General features: G+C 49.0%; 1 protein-coding gene across 9 annotated transcripts in view; it reads right to left on the bottom strand.

The window, feature by feature from the left end:
- The window catches only part of PIK3CD (phosphatidylinositol-4,5-bisphosphate 3-kinase catalytic subunit delta), a 54,919-nt gene that overhangs the window by 6,046 nt on the left and 26,952 nt on the right, over positions 1-21,921 (bottom strand). For 8 of the 9 annotated variants that reach the window (XR_003997145.1, XM_030537941.1, XM_030537934.1 and 5 more), the window contains 15 exons: positions 20,372-20,461; positions 17,951-18,172; positions 13,972-14,068; positions 13,366-13,496; positions 11,846-11,905; positions 11,345-11,512; positions 10,650-10,771; positions 10,345-10,488; positions 9,102-9,201; positions 6,296-6,474; positions 5,963-6,072; positions 5,168-5,246; positions 3,932-4,099; positions 2,975-3,098; positions 324-469 (listed from right to left, as the gene is read on the bottom strand). Coding sequence is in view for 8 of the 9 variants with exons in the window: in XM_030537941.1 (XP_030393801.1) it covers positions 324-469; positions 2,975-3,098; positions 3,932-4,099; positions 5,168-5,246; positions 5,963-6,072; positions 6,296-6,474; positions 9,102-9,201; positions 10,345-10,488; positions 10,650-10,771; positions 11,345-11,512; positions 11,846-11,905; positions 13,366-13,496; positions 13,972-14,068; positions 17,951-18,172; positions 20,372-20,461 (1,940 nt within the window). In the remaining variant the exon portion in view is untranslated. The remainder of the gene's footprint in view (positions 1-323; positions 470-2,974; positions 3,099-3,931; positions 4,100-5,167; positions 5,247-5,962; positions 6,073-6,295; positions 6,475-9,101; positions 9,202-10,344; positions 10,489-10,649; positions 10,772-11,344; positions 11,513-11,845; positions 11,906-13,365; positions 13,497-13,971; positions 14,069-17,950; positions 18,173-20,371; positions 20,462-21,921) is intronic. The other variant, XM_030537942.1, reaches the window with a different exon arrangement.

The raw sequence follows: 21,921 nt of genomic DNA on the forward strand, positions 1-21,921 counted from the left end.
CTCCCTCATGACTGTAGAAGTGGTAACAGGCCACTTCACACTGAATGGTCCCTTGAAACTTGTTAACTAGTTATGCTAAACAATCCGATCTGCTTTGTATGTAGCTGTGACACTGAGCACATTTTCCAGACCTGAAGAAGAGCTCTGTGTAAGTTCAAAAGCTCGTGTCTCTCTCACCAAATTACCTCACCCACCTTGTTGCACACTAACAGTTTTGGATACAGAGCATTTGCAGGCAACTGTTTGATGAAGTGATTGCTACAGACTGACACATCCACCCCAAAACATTTTGCAAAAGCCCGAGTAAGATCAGTGGCTCTCACCTTTCAAACTTTTCACTGTTGGTAGTTTTCCCTTGCTGGATCACATGCACAAAGTCATAGGTTAAGATAAAAGGAACCCGTTCTCTGTTAATACCAAATTTGGTTTTGAAGTTCCCCAAGAAGTGGCCAAAATCAATATGAAACAGCTGGAATTAAGAAGAAAGAATTATTAGTGGGATGTGTCTGCTTAAACTCTCTTGCACTTCTCAGTGTGAGAACGTGCTTTATATCTCCAAGTGAAATTAAAAAAACTACTCAAAATGATAAAGCCCCTATGGCTGCTTGGCATCTGTACTCTACTCTGGATTCTATTCTAAAGCGATCAGACACAGTCTCATGGGAAACACTAGACCACCTTTCCCATCTCAGTCCATGGATAACGGGGGGAAGTACTTACTTTATAGGACACAAGTGTTACCAATCATGCATCCATGCATAAGTAAGTTAAGTGCTGGCTGGGTCAGGAAGGATTTGTACCCCTGCAGCACTTGATACACATGGGGGACTTTTGTGTCCTCCTAAAGCTTCAGGAAATAGCTCATTGCCAGAGGCAGGATAGCGAACTAGATGGGCCAATAATTCACTCCAGAAGGGCAATTCTGATTCCTACATTATGGCGGGATGTCTGATGCCCTGTTGGAGACACCTAAAAAACCCACTTCCAGAGTGTAGTTTTGCAGCTGAGTACAGGTTTTTCATGAGCAGGTTGCAAGGCTGCTCTAAACCCTGAAATAAACAAATCAATGCAGCACCTTCTAGTGGCAAAACGTAGATTGTCACAAGCCCTGCAGAATTTATATCCCTGAGCCTTGCAGATTCCCAAGCCTCCATGTCATTTCTGTCAAGCAGAAAGAAACCCTCAGCAGCAGCTCTCCAGAGCTTTCTTGAGTCCCATAGATGCAGAGTGGGAAGTTAGCCTCCTTGCTGCTGCATTCACAGAGCAAAGGTATCTCTAGGTTTTTATACGGTCTTTCATCACAGCAATAGCTGTGCTTGTTTCCAGGCCAGCACTTGTCCCACTGCAGGGATCTAAAACAGCATGAGAAAGGTGAAGCAGGGATGTAGGGGGCGCTACATGAAGAAAGTGCAGACAGAGCCACTTATCTTCCACAGCTCAGCAGCTGATAGCCATTCAAACAGGATTATAGCACTGTAGCAGGGTGGTTACCACTCCTGCCCTGCAGGGCTTGAAACAGCCCAGGAGAGGGCTGGGGCTGGGGCTGGGGCAAGGAGCAAAGCCCTAGCTGATTGGGGGAAGTGGCTGCAGCTGGGGCCACACTCCAAACAGACTATCTGGGCCTTATAAGGCCAGGGCAGCCAGAAGCTCAGGACTCACTCTCTGCTGGTAGAGAGAGAAGGGCCTGCCTGCTAGGGAGCTGAGCAAGGTACTGGGAGTGGAGCGGAGCGGAGCGGGGCTGGGGGGGAAGGCTAGAGGAGCTGGGGAGCTCCAGCCTGGAAAACCCCCAGGCTGCAGGCTTAAGACCAGTACCAGGGCTGCAGAGGGGTAGCCCAGCTATTGAGGCCGCAGATCCAGCGCAGCCTTGCCTGTGATGAGTGGCGTATACTGCAGTCTGCCCCAGGGAGTGTGGCTAGATGGGGACTGGCAGTAGCCTTACACTGAGGCAAGGTGGGGTTAGTGGGTGGGGGTTTCCCTGGGTGGGGTACTGCCAGAGGGGCAGCAACCCAGAGAAAGGGGCACTGGAGTCCTGGGACGGACATGAGGGCCAGTGGTAAGGTGGATCACCAACCTGCAGGAGGCGCTCCCGGACACTGGAAGAGCTAATTCCCATGGATGACCAGCAGGAGGCGCCACAGGGGTGAGTCCACTTCCTTCCAAGCACCTAACAATCTACTGGGCCTCTTTCTAGTTCATTTCCCATAAGCCAGTACATGGCTGTTTCCTACGGCTTTGGCTCATTGCAAACCAGACTGACCAAGAGATGGCGCTTCCACGCCTTCCCACACGACAGTCCCCAGTCTAATGTGTCCTGTTGGCAAAAGGGGTTTCCCCTTCCTAGCTTTGCCTGCGGCTTCTGGAATAATGGAAGTGAAGGATACAATATAAGCTTCAAGATGAGATCTGAAACCCACGGTCATTAAAAATCCCAAGGAAGTGAAATTTCAGCACAGGTAACTACATTCTTTGGGACCTCAGCTTTCATTAAAGGCTCTAGTCTTTGTAACAGCAAAGTAAAGTTTCAAAATGGGAAGCCAGCATAAGTGATCTCTGCCTGAGTCTGCAGACAGCCTCAAACAACAGCTGTGAAGTGTGACTTGCCCCCTAGTAATTGGGTGTTAACACTAGTTAATAAATACGGACATTTCAACTGTCCTGAACTATTTCACTGCTGATCAAGGCATGCAAAAAAGAAGGGCAAATATATTCTGAAGCTATGTAATCGCTTGAGAGTCAAGTCTTGTTTTGGCCACACAAATGGGCAGAGCTAGGGAAAATTTTTCCATTCTCTACTATTAGGGTGGAAGGTCTGGGGCCTTTATCGGGGGCTCAGCAGCTCCCACACGATCTGGTCCGAAAATAGCCAAGAAACCAGCTGGGATGTTTCTGTTCCCCTCGGAGTGGCCTGCACACACTATGGCCAAAGAGACCAACAGCAGCAATGAGATCTCCAGTACCAGCGAACGCTCCATACCTGGCCAGTTTCCCGGATCATGATGTTGTCGCTGTGCCGGTCCCCTATGCCCAGCACATACGTTGCCACACAGTACCCAGCACAGGAAAGAGTGAACTCCTCTATGGCTTGTTCTAGTGCTTCACTGCGAGGGACAGAAACGAAGATGAGTCTAAACCCAAACAGATGATGTACTTTGAATACAAATACTTCACCCTAGGGCTCCTCGCTCTCATACCCCATGTCACCTGCTGAACCCAGTGTGACACGTACATAAACTACCAATCCTGTGTTTTCTGTAAGGTCCTTCACCGGAGACTCTTCTTGTCCCTCCTCCATGAGAGAAGGGTGGATGGGACTCCTGCTCAGTCTTAACCAAATCAGTTGGCTTCACAGGACTGTGGAGACTGAACAACCTCACTCATCCCTAATGGTTCCTGCAGGTCTGGGACAGGCGGGGTGGATTTGGGGAGGAGGGAAGCACTATTACAGCCCATCACTGATAGAGAACTCGAGCCTGCAGGGCCATCCAACTGGTCCTCTCATTTATATCCCTTTAGTATCATCAGGCTTCTACAAAACAGGGAAGATGCAGGCCCTTATCCCTTAGTGCATCAAGAGCCTGATCGAACTAGCAATGAGCATCCATGACTCCCAGTAAAGCTGTGGATGCTGAGCTCAACACCTCTCAGCCCCCCAGGCTTGGGGTGAACCTGAAAAAAGCCTCTTGTATCCCAAGGGAGTGGTGAGCTTTGTCCTGCCCTGGACACATGGGATGCTTGCTGGTATATCGGGCAAGGACACAGGCACAAGAATGAAGCTATAGCCCAGGGATGCAGCATGCACTCCTCATTGTTCCTGGATGGCTTGGAAAACAGAAGCAACAGAAGAGGGGAGGTGACAACAGGGCATAGCAACAGAATTTGTCTCCAGCTGGAAGGAAGCCTGAAGCTGCAGTGAGCACACAGTCTCACCTACCCTGGGTTCTTGGATTTTAGCCAGTTCAGCAGCGCATCCTTGTTGAAAGCTGCAGTGGCTGCCATGTTGCTTTTGTTCAGTTGGATGTTGGCAATGGTGTCCGAGTGCAGGACGACTTCGATCAGCCCCGTCTTGTCGCCTGTGGAGAGGCAGCCGTAAGGGGTCATCCTGCAGAGATGAGAGAAACACCTTCCACTGAGACCTCACACACGTTGTCTTGGCTTTTCTCTGGGATTCCCCCTCCTCCCCTTTACAAAGGGGATTTGGTGTGTGTGTGTCCGTGTCTGAAATTTCACATACAGCAACCGGGGACCTCTGCAAATCCCAAGAGTAACTCAGCCAGCAACAAGCATCAGTGTACAAAGGTGCCAAGCGCCTCGACTTCCAATGACTCCCAAGTGAGCTGAGGGCAGGGTGCAGCTTGGAGGACTGGGCACACAGAAGAAAGAGGTGCTCAGCTTGGAGGCCCGGGTTAAACAAATATTTTGCCCTTGTCTAGCACCTTTACTCTGAGGCTCTTTAAGCATGTTACAGACATCCACTAAGCCTGGTCATAACCCTTCTGGGAGGCGGGTCAGTTTCATTACACATGCCCCGCCCCCCCAAATTTTAAAGACAGGCAAGGGCAAAGGGAGGTACAAAGAAGCAGTGTGACTTGCCCAAGGCTTCACAGCGGCTCAGTGGCAGAGCTTCGAATAAAGCCGAGGCAGCCCAACTTTCTGTGCCCTACTCTAACCACTGAATTTCAGGGCCGATAACAGCAATAGTGATGGAAATAGCCCATCTCTATTAACAACAACTGGAAACTTCACTCACCATCTTCAGTGGGGGGCAGTGGTGATGGGACACTGAGCTGGAAGAGTTCCCCTTTGGTTCTTGGGGTAAGTAGGAGGGGAGCAGGAGCTGCAGTTATTCTGCCCCCTCCATCCGCCCTCCCTCTCATTAGCCCCCTAAATAGGGTTAGCAGCTGGTCTCATGTGTAAGAGCAACCCACTGGTTCCCTCTAGGGGCAGCTGTGACACAATCCTCCCATGTCCACTGTGATTTCAGCTGCATTTTCCCTCACCCAATCATACCTCTGCTCTTATCTCCCCCTGAAACAACCCGCTCCCCACAGACTCAGGCTTTGGCTCTGTCTTTCCCTGGTAGGGCAATATAGGATGACTGACAAAGTGAATCAGTCAAAATGCAAACTACCACGGGCATAGCACAAGTGACTCAGTGCTAATGACTCACCTCAGGTCCAAACCCTCCTGCTTCCACAGTACGTCCATCAGCTGGATCATCTGCAGAGTCAGCATGTCCTGACGGAGATCTAGTCAGACGTTACAGAGGAAGACAGAGTTCTATTTCTCCCATTTTCCCTTCCTGCTCTCTTGAGAGCATATGCACATGGAAGATGCGTTTGCCATATTTGTCACTTTCTATAGTTGACCACTACGGGGCACCTGCATGCAGCAGAGTTTCCCCACTGTCACTGCAGTTGGACCTGGCAGTGTTAGATGCCTTCCCTCTCCCCGGAGCGGGACAGGTTTGTCTACTGCATTTCATTTTGCTGGTGGCTCTGTTCCCATGGCTGTCTGGGGCATTTCAGAAAGCCTCCCTCTGAACAGAGGTATAGCTGAAATCAATGAGCCAAAATGCACTGTGGCAGGACCCCTTGCTACAGCGACTCCTACTGGCAGAGCCTGGGACAGGAATACCTGAAAGCTCTTCCAGGCCCAGCACTCCTTCCCCATTCCCAGTAGTGGCTCCTGCTAAGAGAGGCTGGGGCTCCTGCACAGCTCCAGCCCCATTCTTTACAACGACTGGGGCTACAAGGAGGTCTGAATGTCAGAGCTGTGCCTGACGACTGTTTAGATAAGAGCCTGCTAGATCTCCATTGGAAATCCTGATGTCAAAGCCTCAGTCTCCTCACCTAACAATGATACACAGTTCAGAGTCCCAGCCCCAGCCCATTTACTGCACGGGAATGTTTTATATCCATTAATGCCCCCTGGAGATCAGAGGTACAAAACTTGCAGGACTTACCGTCTCCATTTTTGAAAATGATGCCCACTCCCCTTCCACCTGCTTCTTCATTATTAAACACAATCCACAATGGTTTCATCTTGGAGTCCATAAAAGTGCACTGATCCACACTAGAGAAAAGGAAGAAACCTTTCATCAGTCAGGGTCTCTTCCCACTCAGACATGGGGAGTGGAGCCTCATATGCAAAACCAGCTGCAAATGCTCCTAACAGACAAGAGACTAGCACAGGTGGGAGCTGGAGATCAGGAAAGCCAGTGATCTAGGATATTCCACCGAACAGTAATGAAAAAACCACATGGCAGTTAAGGGCACGGAGCACCAATTCTCCTTACCAAACTTCAGCAAGAATAACGGTGGGGTTCAGGGGGCACTGGAGATTGGAAAGTGCCTCGAGATAGGTCTCCTGCTTCATGCACACATGCATCATCTCCTTGGCTTGTGGTTTGGTGGCCTTCTGAGAGCTCACTTTAATGAAGTCATTCAAGGCTTTCATTTTATTAAGTGCTTCCCCCTGACACAGAAAGAGAAAAAAAAATTAAAGCGAGAAACCCTGCTTATAGGGCCACATGGGACGGTAAGGCTGGCTTCATTCTCGTCTCCCCCTAGTGAACACTGGCTACACACAGCATGTTTGGCCGTGGCTGCCCGGGGGAAGTACAGAACTTGGATAGCAGGGATGTTGGCAAAGCAGCGTAGGGACTCAGTCCTGAAATTGAGGGTCGGTGTGCAGGCCCAATAAGAGAGGGCTGTGGGTTAGGTGAGAAGAGCACTGGCAGCGCTGCGTAGGGGTCCCAGGACTGGAACAACACACATGGTGTGGATCACGACTGATTGATGTGCATTGGCTAGTTCTGCTGACAATCCTATGGGTCCTTCCCTTTCCTAATCTCTCTCTTCCTCTTTATCTAAGGTACTTCCATGGCCCATCACCATAGTACCTGAGCACCTCACAGTCTTTAGCGTATTGATCCTCACCACAGCCCCGGAGGGATGGCAGCGCTATTATCCCCATGTTACAGATGGGAAACTGAGGCACAAGGAGGACTAAGTGGCTTGCCCGAGGTCACTTGAATCCAGGTCTCCCAAGCCTAGGCTCATGCCCTCCTTCCTCTCTTGTGAGCACTAAGACTTCATCCAGAATTTAAATAAACAAACAAACTATCCTGTGTTCACCATGAACTGAACAATGCAGCTTCATCAGAGCACCAGCCAAGAGGGCAGTGCCCCATCGGCCTCTGCTGAGGGGAAGTTACCAAACCCACTGTGTGGGGAGGGAGAATTTAACATGTCTTTATTCTGCAGTATAACTGACGGCATCTGGTTGTGCACAAGCGCCTCTCAGGAGCTAAAGTTTATGCTGTGTGTCATCAGAGAGGTGATTTGCAATCACATCTTGGATTTGGCCTATGATCTGACTATCACAGTCACATGTCTACTCCTGGAACAGCTGTGTCCAACAGTCACAGAGAATGCTTTGCACTTTTACAGCCCGTCAGCCAATGGCTGAAACCTAGATTTGTAAAGTGCTTAAATAATCCCCACCTGGGGAAAGAGAAGTGCAGAAAGTCATGGCACTAAATCAGACAGTGAGTCAACAGCAGAACTAGGAACCGACACAGGAGATCTGACTCAGTCCCCACTAGTGAACATTGCATTGCACTGCCCTGCTGGTCTGCAAAGAGTCCTATCCATTCTGGACCAACCAGCTGGAAGGAGGGCAGCTTCACTTCTAAACCTCGTGGACTGTGTGTGTGGTGGGAAGGGACGTGAGCAAAACTGAACATGGAGGGGAACTCTGGGTCTAACACCCCATTATAAAAAGAATTATCACTGTCAGTCTGATGTTATCAGTTCCACAGACTAAGTCCCTTGGGGCAAGGAGCATCCTTTTGTTCAGTGTCTGCACCGTGCCTAATACAATGAACTCCAGGCTGGGGACTTATCAGCTGGAAGCGACAGAGAAGGAGAAAGACCTGGGTGTATTTGTTGATCACAGGATGACTATGAGCCAGAGAGCCACCAGTGTGATGCAGCTGCGAAAAAGGCTAATGCAGTCCTCACACACATCAGGTGAGATATTTCCAGTGGAAACAGGAAAGTGTTAGTACCATTATACAAGGCACTGGTGAGACCTCATCTGGAATACTGTGTGCAATTCTGGTCTCCCATGTTTAAGAAAGATTCATTCAAACTGGAACCAGTGCAGAGAAGGACTACTAGGGTGATCTGAGGAATGGAAAACCTACCTGAGAAGAGCAGAGAAAGAGCTTGGCTTGTTTAGCCTAACCAAACAAAGGCTGAGGGGAGATATGATCGCTCTTTATAAATATATCAGAGGGATAAATACCAGGGAGGGAGATCTGTTATTTAAGTTAAGCACCAATGTTGGCACAAGAACAAATGGATATATACAACAAGTTTAGGCTTGAAATTAGACAAAGGTTTCCAACCATCAAAGGAGTGAAGCTCTGGAACAGCCTCCCAAGGGGAGCACTAGGGGCAAAACATCTAACTAACTGCAAGACTGAACTTGATAAGTTTATGAAGGGGATGGTATGGTGGGGCTGCCTATGATGGCATATAGCTGATCTGCGACTGCTAGCAGCAAATATCTCCAGCGGCCGGTGATGGGACATTGGATGAGGAGGGCTCTGAATTACTAAAGAAAACTTGTTTCCCAGGTGTCTGGCTGGTGGGTCTTGCCCACATGCTCAGGATCTAACTGATCACCATATTTGGGGTCAGGAAGGAATTTCCCCCAAGGTGAGATTAGCAGAGACCCTGTGGTTTTTCGCCTTCCTCTGCAGCATGGGGTACACGTCACTTGCAGATTTAAAATAATGTGAATGGTGGAGTCTCTGTAACGTGAAGTCTTTAAATCATGATCTGGGACTTCAGTAACTCAGCCAGAGGTTAGGAGCCTATGTCAGGAGCGGGTGAGGTTCTGTGGACTGCAGTGTGCAGGAAGACAGACGAGATGATCACGACAGTCCCTTCTGGCCTTAAAGTCTATGAGTCTGAGTCTGTGACTAAGGCTCCGAGGCACTACAACAATACAAATAAATCTTTCAACACCAACAGACAACATGCGGCTGTGAGCAAGGGACAGTCAGCCTTCTGCCTGAGAGCAGCCCTTACCTGCTTCATTAGAACTTTCATATGGTAGTTGCTGCCTCTGCAATAGGCCTCCAAAATCAGGCCAAACCTGAGGGCGACTGCAGGGACGTGCATCTCTGACCTATAGAAAGAGGGAGATTAAAGCTAACCTAACTCTCTGCAGCTAGTGACTAGTTCTCTTGTTCACACCAGCACAGGAAAAATATTATTAATGGCTCCATTTAGATTCCTTTTATGTAATGGGGGGCGGGGAGAACAGAAGGTTCTAAAGAAAACTTCATTGCCTGAAGCCACGAGCCTTCTTACTGGATGACTAACTTGTTAAGCATTCCTTTCGGAGAACCACCTCAGTGTTCTGGCCTGGAGGAGCCTGAATCCACATTTTCAGAGACTACTGATCCCCGGGTACCCAGCCTGAGACATCTTAAAGGAGCCCAATTTTCAGAAAGTGCTGAGCACCTGCCTTCTGAAAAGCAGGCCCCTGTAGGGCACCCAGTGGAAGCATCCCCCAGTCACCAAATTTGGGCACACACTGAGATGTGTCTAAGGCTTCATGGAGAGAGGAGGAGGGAAAGCGTGCCCTGAAAATGCAACTTTTACATCAGGATCACCAACGTAAATTACAGGTGCAAGCTAAACTGATACAAGTCAGAGTTAACCTGATAAAAGTGTGTCTCCACACACAAGGTTTAATTAAGTCAGTGCACCATCATACCCCTTGTTAAACTAGTGCAACTTTGGGTGTGGATCAGGCCTGGTCTGTCCCAGAATGTTTAGAATCTTAGCAATCTGGAGTCTAAAAATATATCACCATCTTGCTTCTCCGATTCCAGGGTGAGTTTGCCACGCTGGCAGTTAGAAATAACATGTGAAACAGTCAAAAGCACCTAAATTGACCTAGAAGCCTGAGTCTCCTGGGAAATCAACGTGTCTTAAGCTCCCAAGTCACTAAGGTACTTTTGAAAACTGTACTCAACATCTTTTTACTTGTCAAATGAGTCCCATTTGATATGGAATCAGCAAGAGAAGAAATGCCATGTTTACAGTCACATTCAGAACTGCACTCCTGGAAGTCTGACAACCATAGAAATACTTCACCTGAAAGAGACTGGGTAAGAATGATCAATAGCCTTTCAATACGTGTATTGAACCAAGTCTCTCTCTTTCTCTCTCATATACACACAATCCTGTGCAATCAGGATTTCAGTAAATGCTGGTTTTACATGGTTACCCAAGCAGAGTCTGAAATAAGGTCGCTCTTTACCTGAGATGCCAAAACAGAAAGTGTCCTATTTTGCGATTGGCTAAAGCTCTGTCCAGTAGGAACTTGGTTAATTCACAGTCTAAGTAGGATTCATACTTGAGCACCTGGACAAGCTGCAGCAGATACTGGAACAATTCGTCATCTCTGGGGAAGGAAAAGAAAGATCAAAGAAAACATTACCTTGGCTGCATCAATTGTACTTACATGTACAGAAGAGACTCAAGCATTTGCCCATAATCCTCCTCTGCCACCCTACAGCCAATCAGAAAGCTTCTCCACAGCTTCCACCCAGGGTGTGTACTTACGTCAGCTTTTTTAATGAGTTGATTGTGAAGGAACCAACATAGCGATCAGGGAAGCTAAAATCCAGCAGCTCCAGGGCATTCAGGACAGGCAGCTCCGGCCAGGACCGGAGCAGGGAGATCATCTGCAGGGGCGAGAACGAGGTGTGAAACAAGGACTCAGAAAGGAAGCGGAGACCATGGAGGGGTCAGCATCTAAGCCATCAGGAGAGGCTGATGCAAGGAGCCAGGCCTTGAGCCTAGAACACTTTACTACCTGACAAGGTTGCATTTGTTTTGGCCTCGGCAGCTGAGTATGCTCTTGGGGGGCAAGGATAGTTTTCATCTGTCTCTTGTTTAGCGCCCAGAGACTGCAAAGCCCAGAACACAGCAGAACTTTGACTTTATCAGAGATGGTTCAAGGGAGTTCACAGGGGATAAGGTCTCATTGTACCCAACGGAACCGGGAGCCAGCTCCCCAAGTCCTAACCCAAAAGCCCTACAGCGTATACTGCCTGCACCGTAACAGAATCCACAAGCTCTGAGATCTCAGGACCTGAAGGGGCTGGGGACACCCCGATGTGCCTGTGCACAGAGCAAAGGCCGATGGAAAAGGGAAGACAAAAGCAGCCACGCACTGTCCCCTGCTTTTGGGGTCCCCAGACTCTGTAATCTGGGCTGGCTACTTGACCCATGGTCCTCACCCACCCCAGCCTCACCTGGGCAACATCCTCATGTTTGTTCCACTTGGTGATGATGAGGAGCTTTGCCAAGGCCTCTGGGTACTGGTCCCGGATCTCGTACCTCATCTTCCACACCAGGTCCTTCTCATGCTCATAGAGTTCGGTGTGGCTCCTTCGCTCCAGGATCTCCCTCAGCTGCTGCTTCTGCTCAGAGGAACGTATGGGGTTCAGTCTGAATCTGAAATGGCCTGGCAGTTCTCTCCGTTCCCGGGGAGATGCTGCAAGGCTGGGCCCCAAGGGGAGCTATTAGGGTGCACAACACAAGTGGGGAAAGGAGCCAGGATGGACACTGGACACAGCTTGTGGGGCCCCTCTCCCAGGAAAGCCAGGCCCATGCAGAGCTGAGGGCAGCTGGCTGAGGATGGAGTAGGGGGCAGGTCTCCCAGAAAAAGCACTAAAGGAGACCCATGTGTGCAGTTCCGTAGGGAGCGCCTGTCAGACCTGACAGAAGTTGGCTGGATGATGCCAGACACTTGCCTCCTCTGGATCCTCTGATGCGGCACGGGTGTACTCTCCGTTCCTCCCCAACTCCAACAGCTGCAATACGAGTACAGGCTAAATGAAGTGTCTGCCTTCATCTTCACAGCCCACCTGCCCTTTATGTCCACCAGGAAGCCCACTCTTCAGCTACTCTTCATGAGAGCCCAGAAAGTGTCCAAGCCCTCCAGAGCAGAATCATGCCCTGCTGACAGTTCAGCAGCAGGAGAGTCAGTAGTGATCAACCATGCAGTTCTGCTGTCACCACCAGGGGTCACTGCACCCAGCGGGAATAAGAAGGTAGAGAAATGGGAAGAGGGCAGCAATCATGGAAGCCAAGAGTTCAAGTCCCTCTGGGAGAATGGCGCGCCAGTCAATGATCGCAGAGGTGAGACACAGCCGCGCTCAGTGTTGTCCAAGATAACGCAAACCATTCCCTCCAGAGCAATAACAGAGTGATGGATTCTTGGAAGTGCTCTGGCCAAGCGGATAGTTTTGTACAAGCTGCCACGGGTGGTGACACACTCGGTTATGGACGTGTCTGCACAGAACTAGCCGCCTCTTCCAGCAAAAACAGAATTCCCGGTTCCTTTTCTGGAACGGATACAGCCTCTCCTGGAGCTGTTTCCATTCCAGATGTCTGGCCAGTGGAAATGAGCAATAGATGTAGCTTTCTCATACCACATTTTCAGTTATCAGTGAGTGCTGGCCAGCTGGGAGCTCTCTTACAGCACTCATTTTCCCTTGTATCTCTCTTCCCGCCTTTCCACAAACCTCACGCCAAGACACAGGCTTTTTCAGAAACCTGCCCTTCTGTAAACACTGCAGAATTCTGGGCCCTTCACTCTTGACCTGCAACTGCCCATCTGCAATTTTACTCTCGTTTGGAATCAGGCAGTTTTGCATTAACAAGCTTCCACTAGTGATCGGGAAACTCTTCCTTTTTTAACAAAGCCAATTCAGATAATCTGAGGTCGTTAACAGAGGAAGCCCAAAGTTCTGACCCAGCTGAAACACAGGCAGAGCTCCCTTTCCACCACAGCTTGCCAAGTTCGTAAATCTGTCTGCAGACAAATGCTCATAGAATAGAATCATAGAAGATTAGGGTTGGAAGAGACCTCAGGAGGTCATCTAGTCCAACCCCCTGCTCAAAACAGGACCAACACCAACTATATTATCCCAGCCACAGCTTAGTCAAGCCGGGCCTTAAAAACATTTTTAAAGATGGAGATTCCATCACCTCCCTAGGTAACCCATTCCAGTACTTCACCACCCTCCTAGTGCTTCACCACCTCTCTACGGAGAGCAGATTTTCTGGGCCTTACATGAGACTGACAGGCTGGACCCACCCCAGTGTGTGTTGTGATAAGAACAAAGCTTTCAATTAGTCCTTGGCAGCCTTTATTAACCAGCTACTTACACCCAGCCCTTCTATGCTGCTCTATGGGACACTTTAGAACTTTGTGTTCTATAGGCCAGGAAGCAAGGTGACCCATCCAGAGAGATGCCCTGCCCTTTACCTGCTCGAAGGATGGGTAGTACACAGGATGGGGTGTGACGCTGGGGAAGCAGATGACCAGGGCTGCTGCGCTCTCTGTGTTGGGGTTGCTCTGGACTGTGCCCATGGGGTTCAACAGCTCCCCTTTCTCATCTGAAAAAGTAAAAAGATCCTCAGGCTGGATTCCCAAAGCTCAGTGAAGGGAGGTGGGAGGGCAGCGTGAGACTCGGCAGCATGGCTCAGCAGACAGGGCACTGGACTGGGACTCAGGAGACCCGAGTTCTACTCTCATCTCCGACACTGATCTGCTGCCTAGCATAGGGCATCTCTCCTCAGTTCCCTGTGCCCAGTTTCCCCTCCCAGCCTGCTGTGTCCTGTCTCTCTAGCTTATGAGCAACTCTGGGTAGAGTCTGTCTCTCCTGACATATGCACCCAGTGAACAGCACAATGGGCCCTAATCAGGGTGGGGCTTCTAGGTGCTACTGTAACACAGACTTATCAACAGTCATACCAGCTGGCAGAAGGTGTGTCAGTAAAATACAAGAACTCTTGCTCCTTCTGTGCTGCTAAAAGGAGATGCAGCTCTTGCCCCTCCTCACCCCGCTGGAGGAGACCACAGCTGTGGTACCTGGAAATGACGACCACATGTGCAGGCAGCACTCTCCTGTTTTCAACTGGTCCTTGTAGTCAAAGAGCATGACATTCACCCAGGCTATTGGACAGTCCTGCAAGAGGAACAGGGAGATTGAACCAGGTGTGGTGCCAGGAGCCGGCTGATGGGAAGAGGAGGGTTAGCATGGGAGCAAGGGCAAAACAGGCCCCCCAAAATGTCAAGAAATAATCCCTCCCCCCAACAGCCCTCAGAATCTCCACATCCAGCCCCTGGAGCAGGTAAACATACATCCAACAATATATAGTACCCATTGCACCCAGCCATGGGGTGGAACCAGCAGCTTTTAAACTGCATGTACAACATTACGCTTCAGTTTAGAGCAAGAAGAGCACTTGAAACTGCAGGGGAGGGATTTAAGAAGGCAGCACATAGTTACTGGAGTTGGAATTTGGCCACACAGATGAGACTGAAATGCCTACACTTGTGGGAAGTCCCATGAAATCCTGATCACACGTGGCAAGGACTTCTGAGTAGGGGTTATCTCGCAGCACAGCTCCTCCTAGCACTACCCTGAAGCACTGGTTCAGTGCAGACTTAGAAGGGAGAGCACCACCACCACCTCTTTCTGTGGGTTTTCTCTGGAGGTCTACCATCCAAACACTGACCATGTACAACGCTGCATGGCTTGAGAGGTCTGCCAGGATCACAACACAAGATGGCATTAATAGACTCGCTAACAGCTTTAGACAGACAAGGTGGTGGAGGGAATATCTTGTACCGAACCAACTTCTGTTGGTGAGAGACACCAGCTTTTGATCCTGCACAGAGTTCAGGTTTGAAGAAGAGCTCTGTGTAAGCTCGAAAGTTTGTCTCTCTCAACAGCAGAAGTTGGTCCAGTACAAGATATGACCTCACCCACCTTGTCTCGCTAATATCCTGGGACCGACACGACTACAACAACACTGCATTGTTAACAGCTTTGTCTTTTTCATGGTGTAGCATAGCACAGCACTTGGGCGACAATAGTTGGTTACCTACACACCTGGAGAATCCCTGGATTTCCAACAAGGCCTTCCAACCCTAACTCTGTAGTGTTCTCTTACCATTACACTTGGCTCCTTTGTGTATTTCTACAGCTCCCTCTAAGCCACTTTAATACAGGGACCAGTTCGGTAAGTATGGATTCAGAAATCAGGATGTGCAGATAAAGACAGGGGTGGTGGTTGTTGTTTAATAAAGGGGGAGGGACGGATTGCTGATCCTTTAGTATAACGATTAGCACTTTCCACCCATAGATCTCAAAGCACTTTACAAAAGGTGGCAAAGTATAAATAACCTCTTTTTACCGATGGGGAAATCGGCACAGAGAGGGTGGCAGAACAAATAATAAAACCCATCTCTCCGTCTGGTGCTCTGCCCATTAGACTACACTGCCTTCTTGAAATTCCACTGGTGAGCTGAGTTTGTACTCAATTCTTCAACAAAACAGTTTGGTCAATACGGCAGAACTAGCATTGAGCAAGACTTGTCAGAAGCCACCATGGTCTAAGAGCAAACTAACATGGAAACTGATCTCCCAAAAGGATGACTGGGCACAGACCTCAGATGAAATTATCAGCACAGCCAGAAAGGGAAATTTCAGTACAAATGTGTGCGTCCACGCAAACGGGGCATCTATCAGATTTAAAAAGGAGCCATGATAAGCCCTTTACAGCCTCCCACTGACATTTTCTAAAGAATACACTAAGGCTTCTCTAGAAGTCCTGGCAAAGAGATTTTTAATTCATGGGAAAGGCAGGGAAGTCAGTTGTTTTCCCAGAATAATAAACATGAATCACTTCTGACTGACCTCTCACAGTCTCCAGCCCCATTGTTGATTTAGTCAGACTCTGGGTAGCTTCAGCATGATCACCTTTGCAACATTAGCTTCTAAGTCCACAATGAGAAGCCAAACAACAAAAGTCCCTATCAAAACACATGGTGGAGGCGGCCAAAGCACGATACTTCGTGGATAAGGTCCAGAAAGCAATGACTCAACATCGTCTGTGTAAGGGCAGAAATAGCTTTGGCATGACTCAAAGAGGAAAGAGAGCAAATCAGAAAAACACTAGTCATCCGACTGATTCCTGTAAGCATGCAGGTTCGCCTCTTTTCTTGGTAGTAAGTGATTTAACCTCACCTTCCTGCTTCTGGACAGGCCAGAGAGACCAACAGCGCTCTCCAGCTAGTTCATGCACTGCATCTCAGAACAGTTACAATGCTATTAGCAAGCAAGAGGCTGACCAGGGACCGTGCTAGACAATGGGAAAGGTCGTGGTACAAGGCTGGGAGTTTCAAAAGAATTTAAAGAAATTGGGCATACAATTCCCACTGAATTTCAGTGATGGTCTAGATATTACTCAGTCCTGCCAGGACTGCAGGGGACTGGACTAGATGACCTCTCAAGATCCCTTCCACTCCTACGATTCTATGAAATTTGGGCCCCTAACAGACTGCAGCATTTGAATGATTCAGGTTTTATTTGTACTGTGGTAGCACTCAGAGGCCTCAGTCAGGGATCGGGGCTCCACTGTGCTAGCCATTGGTTCCCACACTTAAAAACCAGTCTCTTCTTCGAAGTGCTTTAGTCTCAGGCCTCCATGCAAATGGGACCCCTGCACGGAGTCCTGTTAACATCAATCCATTGTGCCCACAGGGAGCCCCATCAAAGCCAACATGGCTCTGTGCAAGCACAAGGATCCCATTTGCAGGGAGGCACTTGCAGGACTGGGGTACCAGGAAGACTTTATAATCAAACAAAATCAACCCTCTGCTTTTCCGTCCTTTTGCGAAGGCGGCCTGGTGAACCCTACATACCTCTGGTTCTCAGCTTCGGGACTGTGCCTATGTTTTCGTGGAAGTTGCAAACTTTTGTACAGAATCGAAGCATTTGCGTAGAAACAAAAAAGTGTTTCTTGCCCTTTGGGGGTTAAGAAAACTTTCCAAAGGGAAAGAGCTGGAGGGATAAGTTTACAAACTAGATAGTACCAGGGAATGTGCAATTCCTGGGTGCAGAGAATATGCTTTTGGATATATAATATCATGAATTAAAATGATTACATTCCTGTGCACTGGCTGTAAATGCTGCATTTGGCCTCATGTGGGACAACAGAGTTTACCCTGGGTCTTCTCACTTGGGGCTGAAATAGCATCATGCATCCTTGAATACAGGAGACAGGATTCTGAGAGATGGGGATCACAGGAGGGTCATTTTGGGGTGCAGGAGACAAAGGTGAGAGAACAAAAAGAGCTCGCGAAGTGAATTTGAGCACCGCGGGCCTTCCCTTCTGTTGCTTGCACCAAACAGCCTCTCTGAACGTGTCTGTGCGTCCCTCCTTGTCCAGCTCATTTCAACACAACTTTTCTGCTCCCTGCTTGGCAGTAAAGTAGCTCTGCACAGGGTTTGTTCTCACTCCCCCTGGGCCGTAAACTAGTTCCTTACAGAGTTTGTTCTCTTCCCCCACTCCCTTTGTGGTCAACTAGCTGTGCACAGGGTTTGCACAAAAGACATTACTACAGAAAAGCGTTATCACAGAATGAGGTGTAACCTCAGCTACAAATGAGGAAGCCCTGGAATGCAGAGAAAGGGAAATGAACACAAATAATTGCCCTTTCTTTGCAGTTAAATATAGAGTAAATATGAATATTAACTATGAATTTCCTCTTCCCTCCCTCCCTCCCTCGAGGGGTTACAATGGAACAGCTCCATAGTAATGGCAGCCATTCCCCAATTTCCTGCTCCCCTTGGAGCAGTTACAATGGGACAGCCCATCGAACCGGTAGCCATTCCTGACTTCCCCAACCTCCTTGGAGCAGTTGCAATGGGACAGCCCATCATGGAAGCAGCTTTTCTAAGGGCTGAAGTTCTCTCTTTGAAATGCAAAGTCTACGGGTTTAACTCAATGCTGCTTCCGCTGCCACACACAGCTGGTAAGACTGGCCCGGCTTCACTTACAGCTTTCTTGGATTTTTTCTTGGTGGATCGTGCCTTCTTGGCCTTCTCGATGACAGCGTAGAGGGCGAAGCAGAGCCGCGCCATGCGGGGCAAGTCACAGATGCTAATGTCAAAATCCAGCCTCTGTTTCCACACTGGCTCCGAACACACATTCACCTCGGCGCTTGACACCATCTTGCAGAGCATCTCGTTGCCATGGTAAAGGCCTGCCTGCACCACCAACTGAGAAACAAGAGTGCACTGGGATCACAATGGCCTGAGGTCTTTGCTTCTGGAGTGTGGTTAAAACAAGGCCAGGACTCCTGGGTGCTATTCCCATCTCTTGCCACGTCCAAGGGCTCGCAGAGAGACCAAGTCCCTTAACTTCTCTGTGTGTCAGCGTACTGATCTATACAGTTAATATGATCTGTTCCTACCTCACATGTGGGTTGTCAGATTTAATTAATGATTGCAAAGTGCTCATTTTATCCACTATTAAGCTTGTACTACACATCCCTTTCTGTGCCCGATCAAGTCTGTTACAGGCTTGGCTACTGAGCCTGACTATTTAGCTGTAGGCACTCATGTCTCTCTCTCTGTGTAGGTCACCAGATCAATTCCCAGTGTGTTGGACAAGATGGCTGCTACCACCCTTCCTAGAAAGCACATTCTGCCCACATATATGTGATGTTTGGAAACCCTGGAGGTGTAAATTCAGTGGTATCAGAACAGCAGCCCTGAAGAATTAAATCCTGTTACTCCCAGGACAGGTACCACATGGGCAACAGTGGTACAAGCTGTCCTTTGCCAGTACGCCTTACCCAGGACCCAGAGAGACTCCTCTAGAGAAATTTAGGCTGATATTTTCTCAGGAGCACTCAAATTCAGTGGGAGTTGGGCACTTAATTGCCTTAGGCTGGAATTTTCAGAAGCGCCTGGGTAATTTAGAAGCACAAGTCCCAGTGCAAGTCAACAGGGAATTGTGCTCCTAAATCACTTAGACACTTCTGACAAGCCCTCCCTTGAATCTCCACACTCCAGTGAGCCATCGGCCTTTCTGCTGAGCCTGCCAACACGGATGTCAATTGCTGCTATTGTTTTTTTTTCTGGTGGGGACATGCTGGGTAAAGTTTTCAAAAGGGCCAAGTGATTAGGAGCATACTTCCCATTTTCAAGTGACTTCAGCGTTTAAAAGCCTGCTTCTGAAAATGGGATTTAGGCCCTTATGGAAAGTGTACCCCTCGTCACAAGATATGACTGCCTTGAGTGAGACCCAGGCAAGTGAGGAACTCTCTCTAATTGGAACAACTTCTGTTGGTGAGAGAGAGAGAGAAAGAGAAGCTTTTGAGCCACACAGAGCTTTCCTTCTGGGACTGACAAAGCTACAACTATACCACATACATGACTGAGACCAAGTCACTCATTTCACACCAGCCCCCAAAGAGCTGCCAGCTGGGAACGACGTTGGAATTGTTTTTATACCAAAGATACAAAAATATTATAAATTAAAATCCAACAGCAGTAAAACCAATTGGTGGAAACACTGAACGAATCTTAACTGCTGAAAGGCTAGACAGGCCCAGATGAGGAAACTGAACCATGCCCCGTAGGGAAAGCAACCAACAAGAAATGGACATGGGCTTATGCCAAGGGAGAAGCAAGTTAATAGCACTGGGGAGGATGTGAAACTCTATTTCTGGCATTTACAAGTCTCCATATGGCTAAATGCATCAGCCCTCACTTCTCTCTCCTGCCTGGACCCTATCATAGAACAGGAAAGAGACCTCTTCCTAGCCTGTGCCATCCCTCCTGCTGCACGTTCATCCAGGCACTAGAAATCACCTGTAGTCAGGATCCCCTGCACACTCTGGGAGACCCTTTCAGTGAGGCAAGAGCCTTATGAGAACCACCATATCTATATCTGACATTCAGGTACCATTCTCTGCCTCCTTTATCCTCATTTGCCAAATCTCAGAGGTCCCACTCCATTCGTTGCCTACCTCATTTTGTTAGCAAGTCCTCTGCTTCCTAGGGCCTATTCTCTCTCCATTTCCCTACTGCTCCCCTATGCTGAGGCCACCTCTCCGTTCCTCTGCCCTCACCCCCCTCACACAGACCCAGTTCTTCCTCCTTCATTGGTCTCCTGCACTTCTGCATCTCCGTTGAGGTGAGGTCACTGCAAATGAGTAAGTAGGCTCAGTACTCAGAAACTCTTGCAGCTAAGACTTCTAAGAATGTGCCACTCGCTCAGGGAGCTGCTGGCTAACAAGTTCCCTTCTCCTTCCTGTTGTGAAGCTTTGTAGAAGTTGCCCTAAAGCTGAATGAAGGAGGATGCAGCAAGGAGTCATGTGATCTCAGGCCATTGATCCCTGCTGACTTTCACACAAGTGGTAAGCAACCAGATGCAAAAAACCAAACAACCCACACCCAGCCCGCACCTACCTTCATCCTCTCATCTGCATTCACTTTACTGCCTTGCACCAGTTCAATGTAAAAAGGCTGATTAAGGGACCAGAGAGACTCGTGAGTTGGCTAGAAAGGGCAGAGAGAATCGAACTTCAGTTAGCACATGGACCAGAACGAAGACCAACCTGCAGTCTCTGGGGCAAGGAGACAGGCTGGTGCCCCCCAGCAGCAGAGCTCCTCATTGCCACTTGCTCCCCTGGGATGTATTGTACCCACTTTAGAGATAGGGAAACTGATCCAGGACCAAATTCAGCGAGAGTAAGTGGGTGGATCTCCCACTGTAACAGTAATACCTAGCACGTCTATAGTGCTCCTCAGCAAAGGTCTTTATGGAGATGTTCAGTATCATTTTCCCCATTGGGAATTGGGGCACAAGGTGGTGAACTGAGTAACCTGGCTGGTTAGAGGCTGAGCCAGGAGTAGAACTCAGTTCTCCTGCACCACAGTCCAGGGCAACACAGCAGCCAGTGGACGCTGCTCATGCCAGGGCTGAATCTGGCTCAGAGAAATTAAGGAATTAATCCAAAGCCACAGACACATCAGGGTGAGAGCTGGGATCAAAGTGCTGGAGTTCCTGGCTCCCTGACCTGTGCTCAGACTATTAACCCTGGAAATACGGATGGAGAGGTGCCCCCAGGACTGGCATAGGGAGTCACTCTCATTTTGACCTCAGGATCTCCAATGGGAAAGAGGAGGTTACTTACTGTAACTAGAGGTTCTTTGAGATGTGGTAGCCCTATTTGTATTCCAAACGTGGGCACACATGCGTGCCGTGCACCTGAGTCCACAAGGTTTTCTTAGCAATGTCCATTGACCCACACGTGCGTCCTGCATCCCCTCATGCTCACAGCCAAGTGTATAATAGGTCGTATGGATCAACACCTCTCCCATATCCCTCTTAACACTGAGTAGTCCAGTCTGCATCACAGCAGCTGGAGGGCGGGTATTGGAATATAGATAAGGGCCACACATCTCGAAGAATCTCCAGTTACAAGTAAGTAACCTCCTCTTCTTCTTCTTCCAGTGATGGTCCCTATATGGATTCCAAACACAGGTGAGTAGTGAGCAACGATCAGCGTGGAGATGGGTGCAAGAACATGAGAGGAAGTGCAGTCCGCAGTACAACATAGCTTACAACAGCGTCCGCAGCCGCCACTTGGGTGACGGAGTCGTGGGACATGAACATGTGGACAGAGTACCAGGTTGCTGCACGACAGATGTCTTGCCAGGAGACGTCTGCTAAGCAGGCTTGTGTAGAGTGCGCTGTGACTCCATCTGTTGGATAGCTTTGTAGCATTCGTGGATGTACCCAGAGACCCATTTGGAGATTTGTACGGAGAAGAGGGCCTGGCCCTTAGATCAGTCAGCAATGGCTACAAACAGTTTTGGCCATGTGTGAGAGGCATTCGTCATGTGGAGGTAGAATGCCAAGGCATGGCGGATGTGAAGGGAGTGCAGGACCCTGTCTGCGTGGGAGGCATGTGGTTTGGGGCAGAACACAGAGAGGTGAATACACTGAACTAGGT

Source organism: Gopherus evgoodei, chromosome 18, assembly GCF_007399415.2.
Source record: "Gopherus evgoodei ecotype Sinaloan lineage chromosome 18, rGopEvg1_v1.p, whole genome shotgun sequence".
Taxonomy (NCBI): domain Eukaryota; kingdom Metazoa; phylum Chordata; order Testudines; family Testudinidae; genus Gopherus; species Gopherus evgoodei.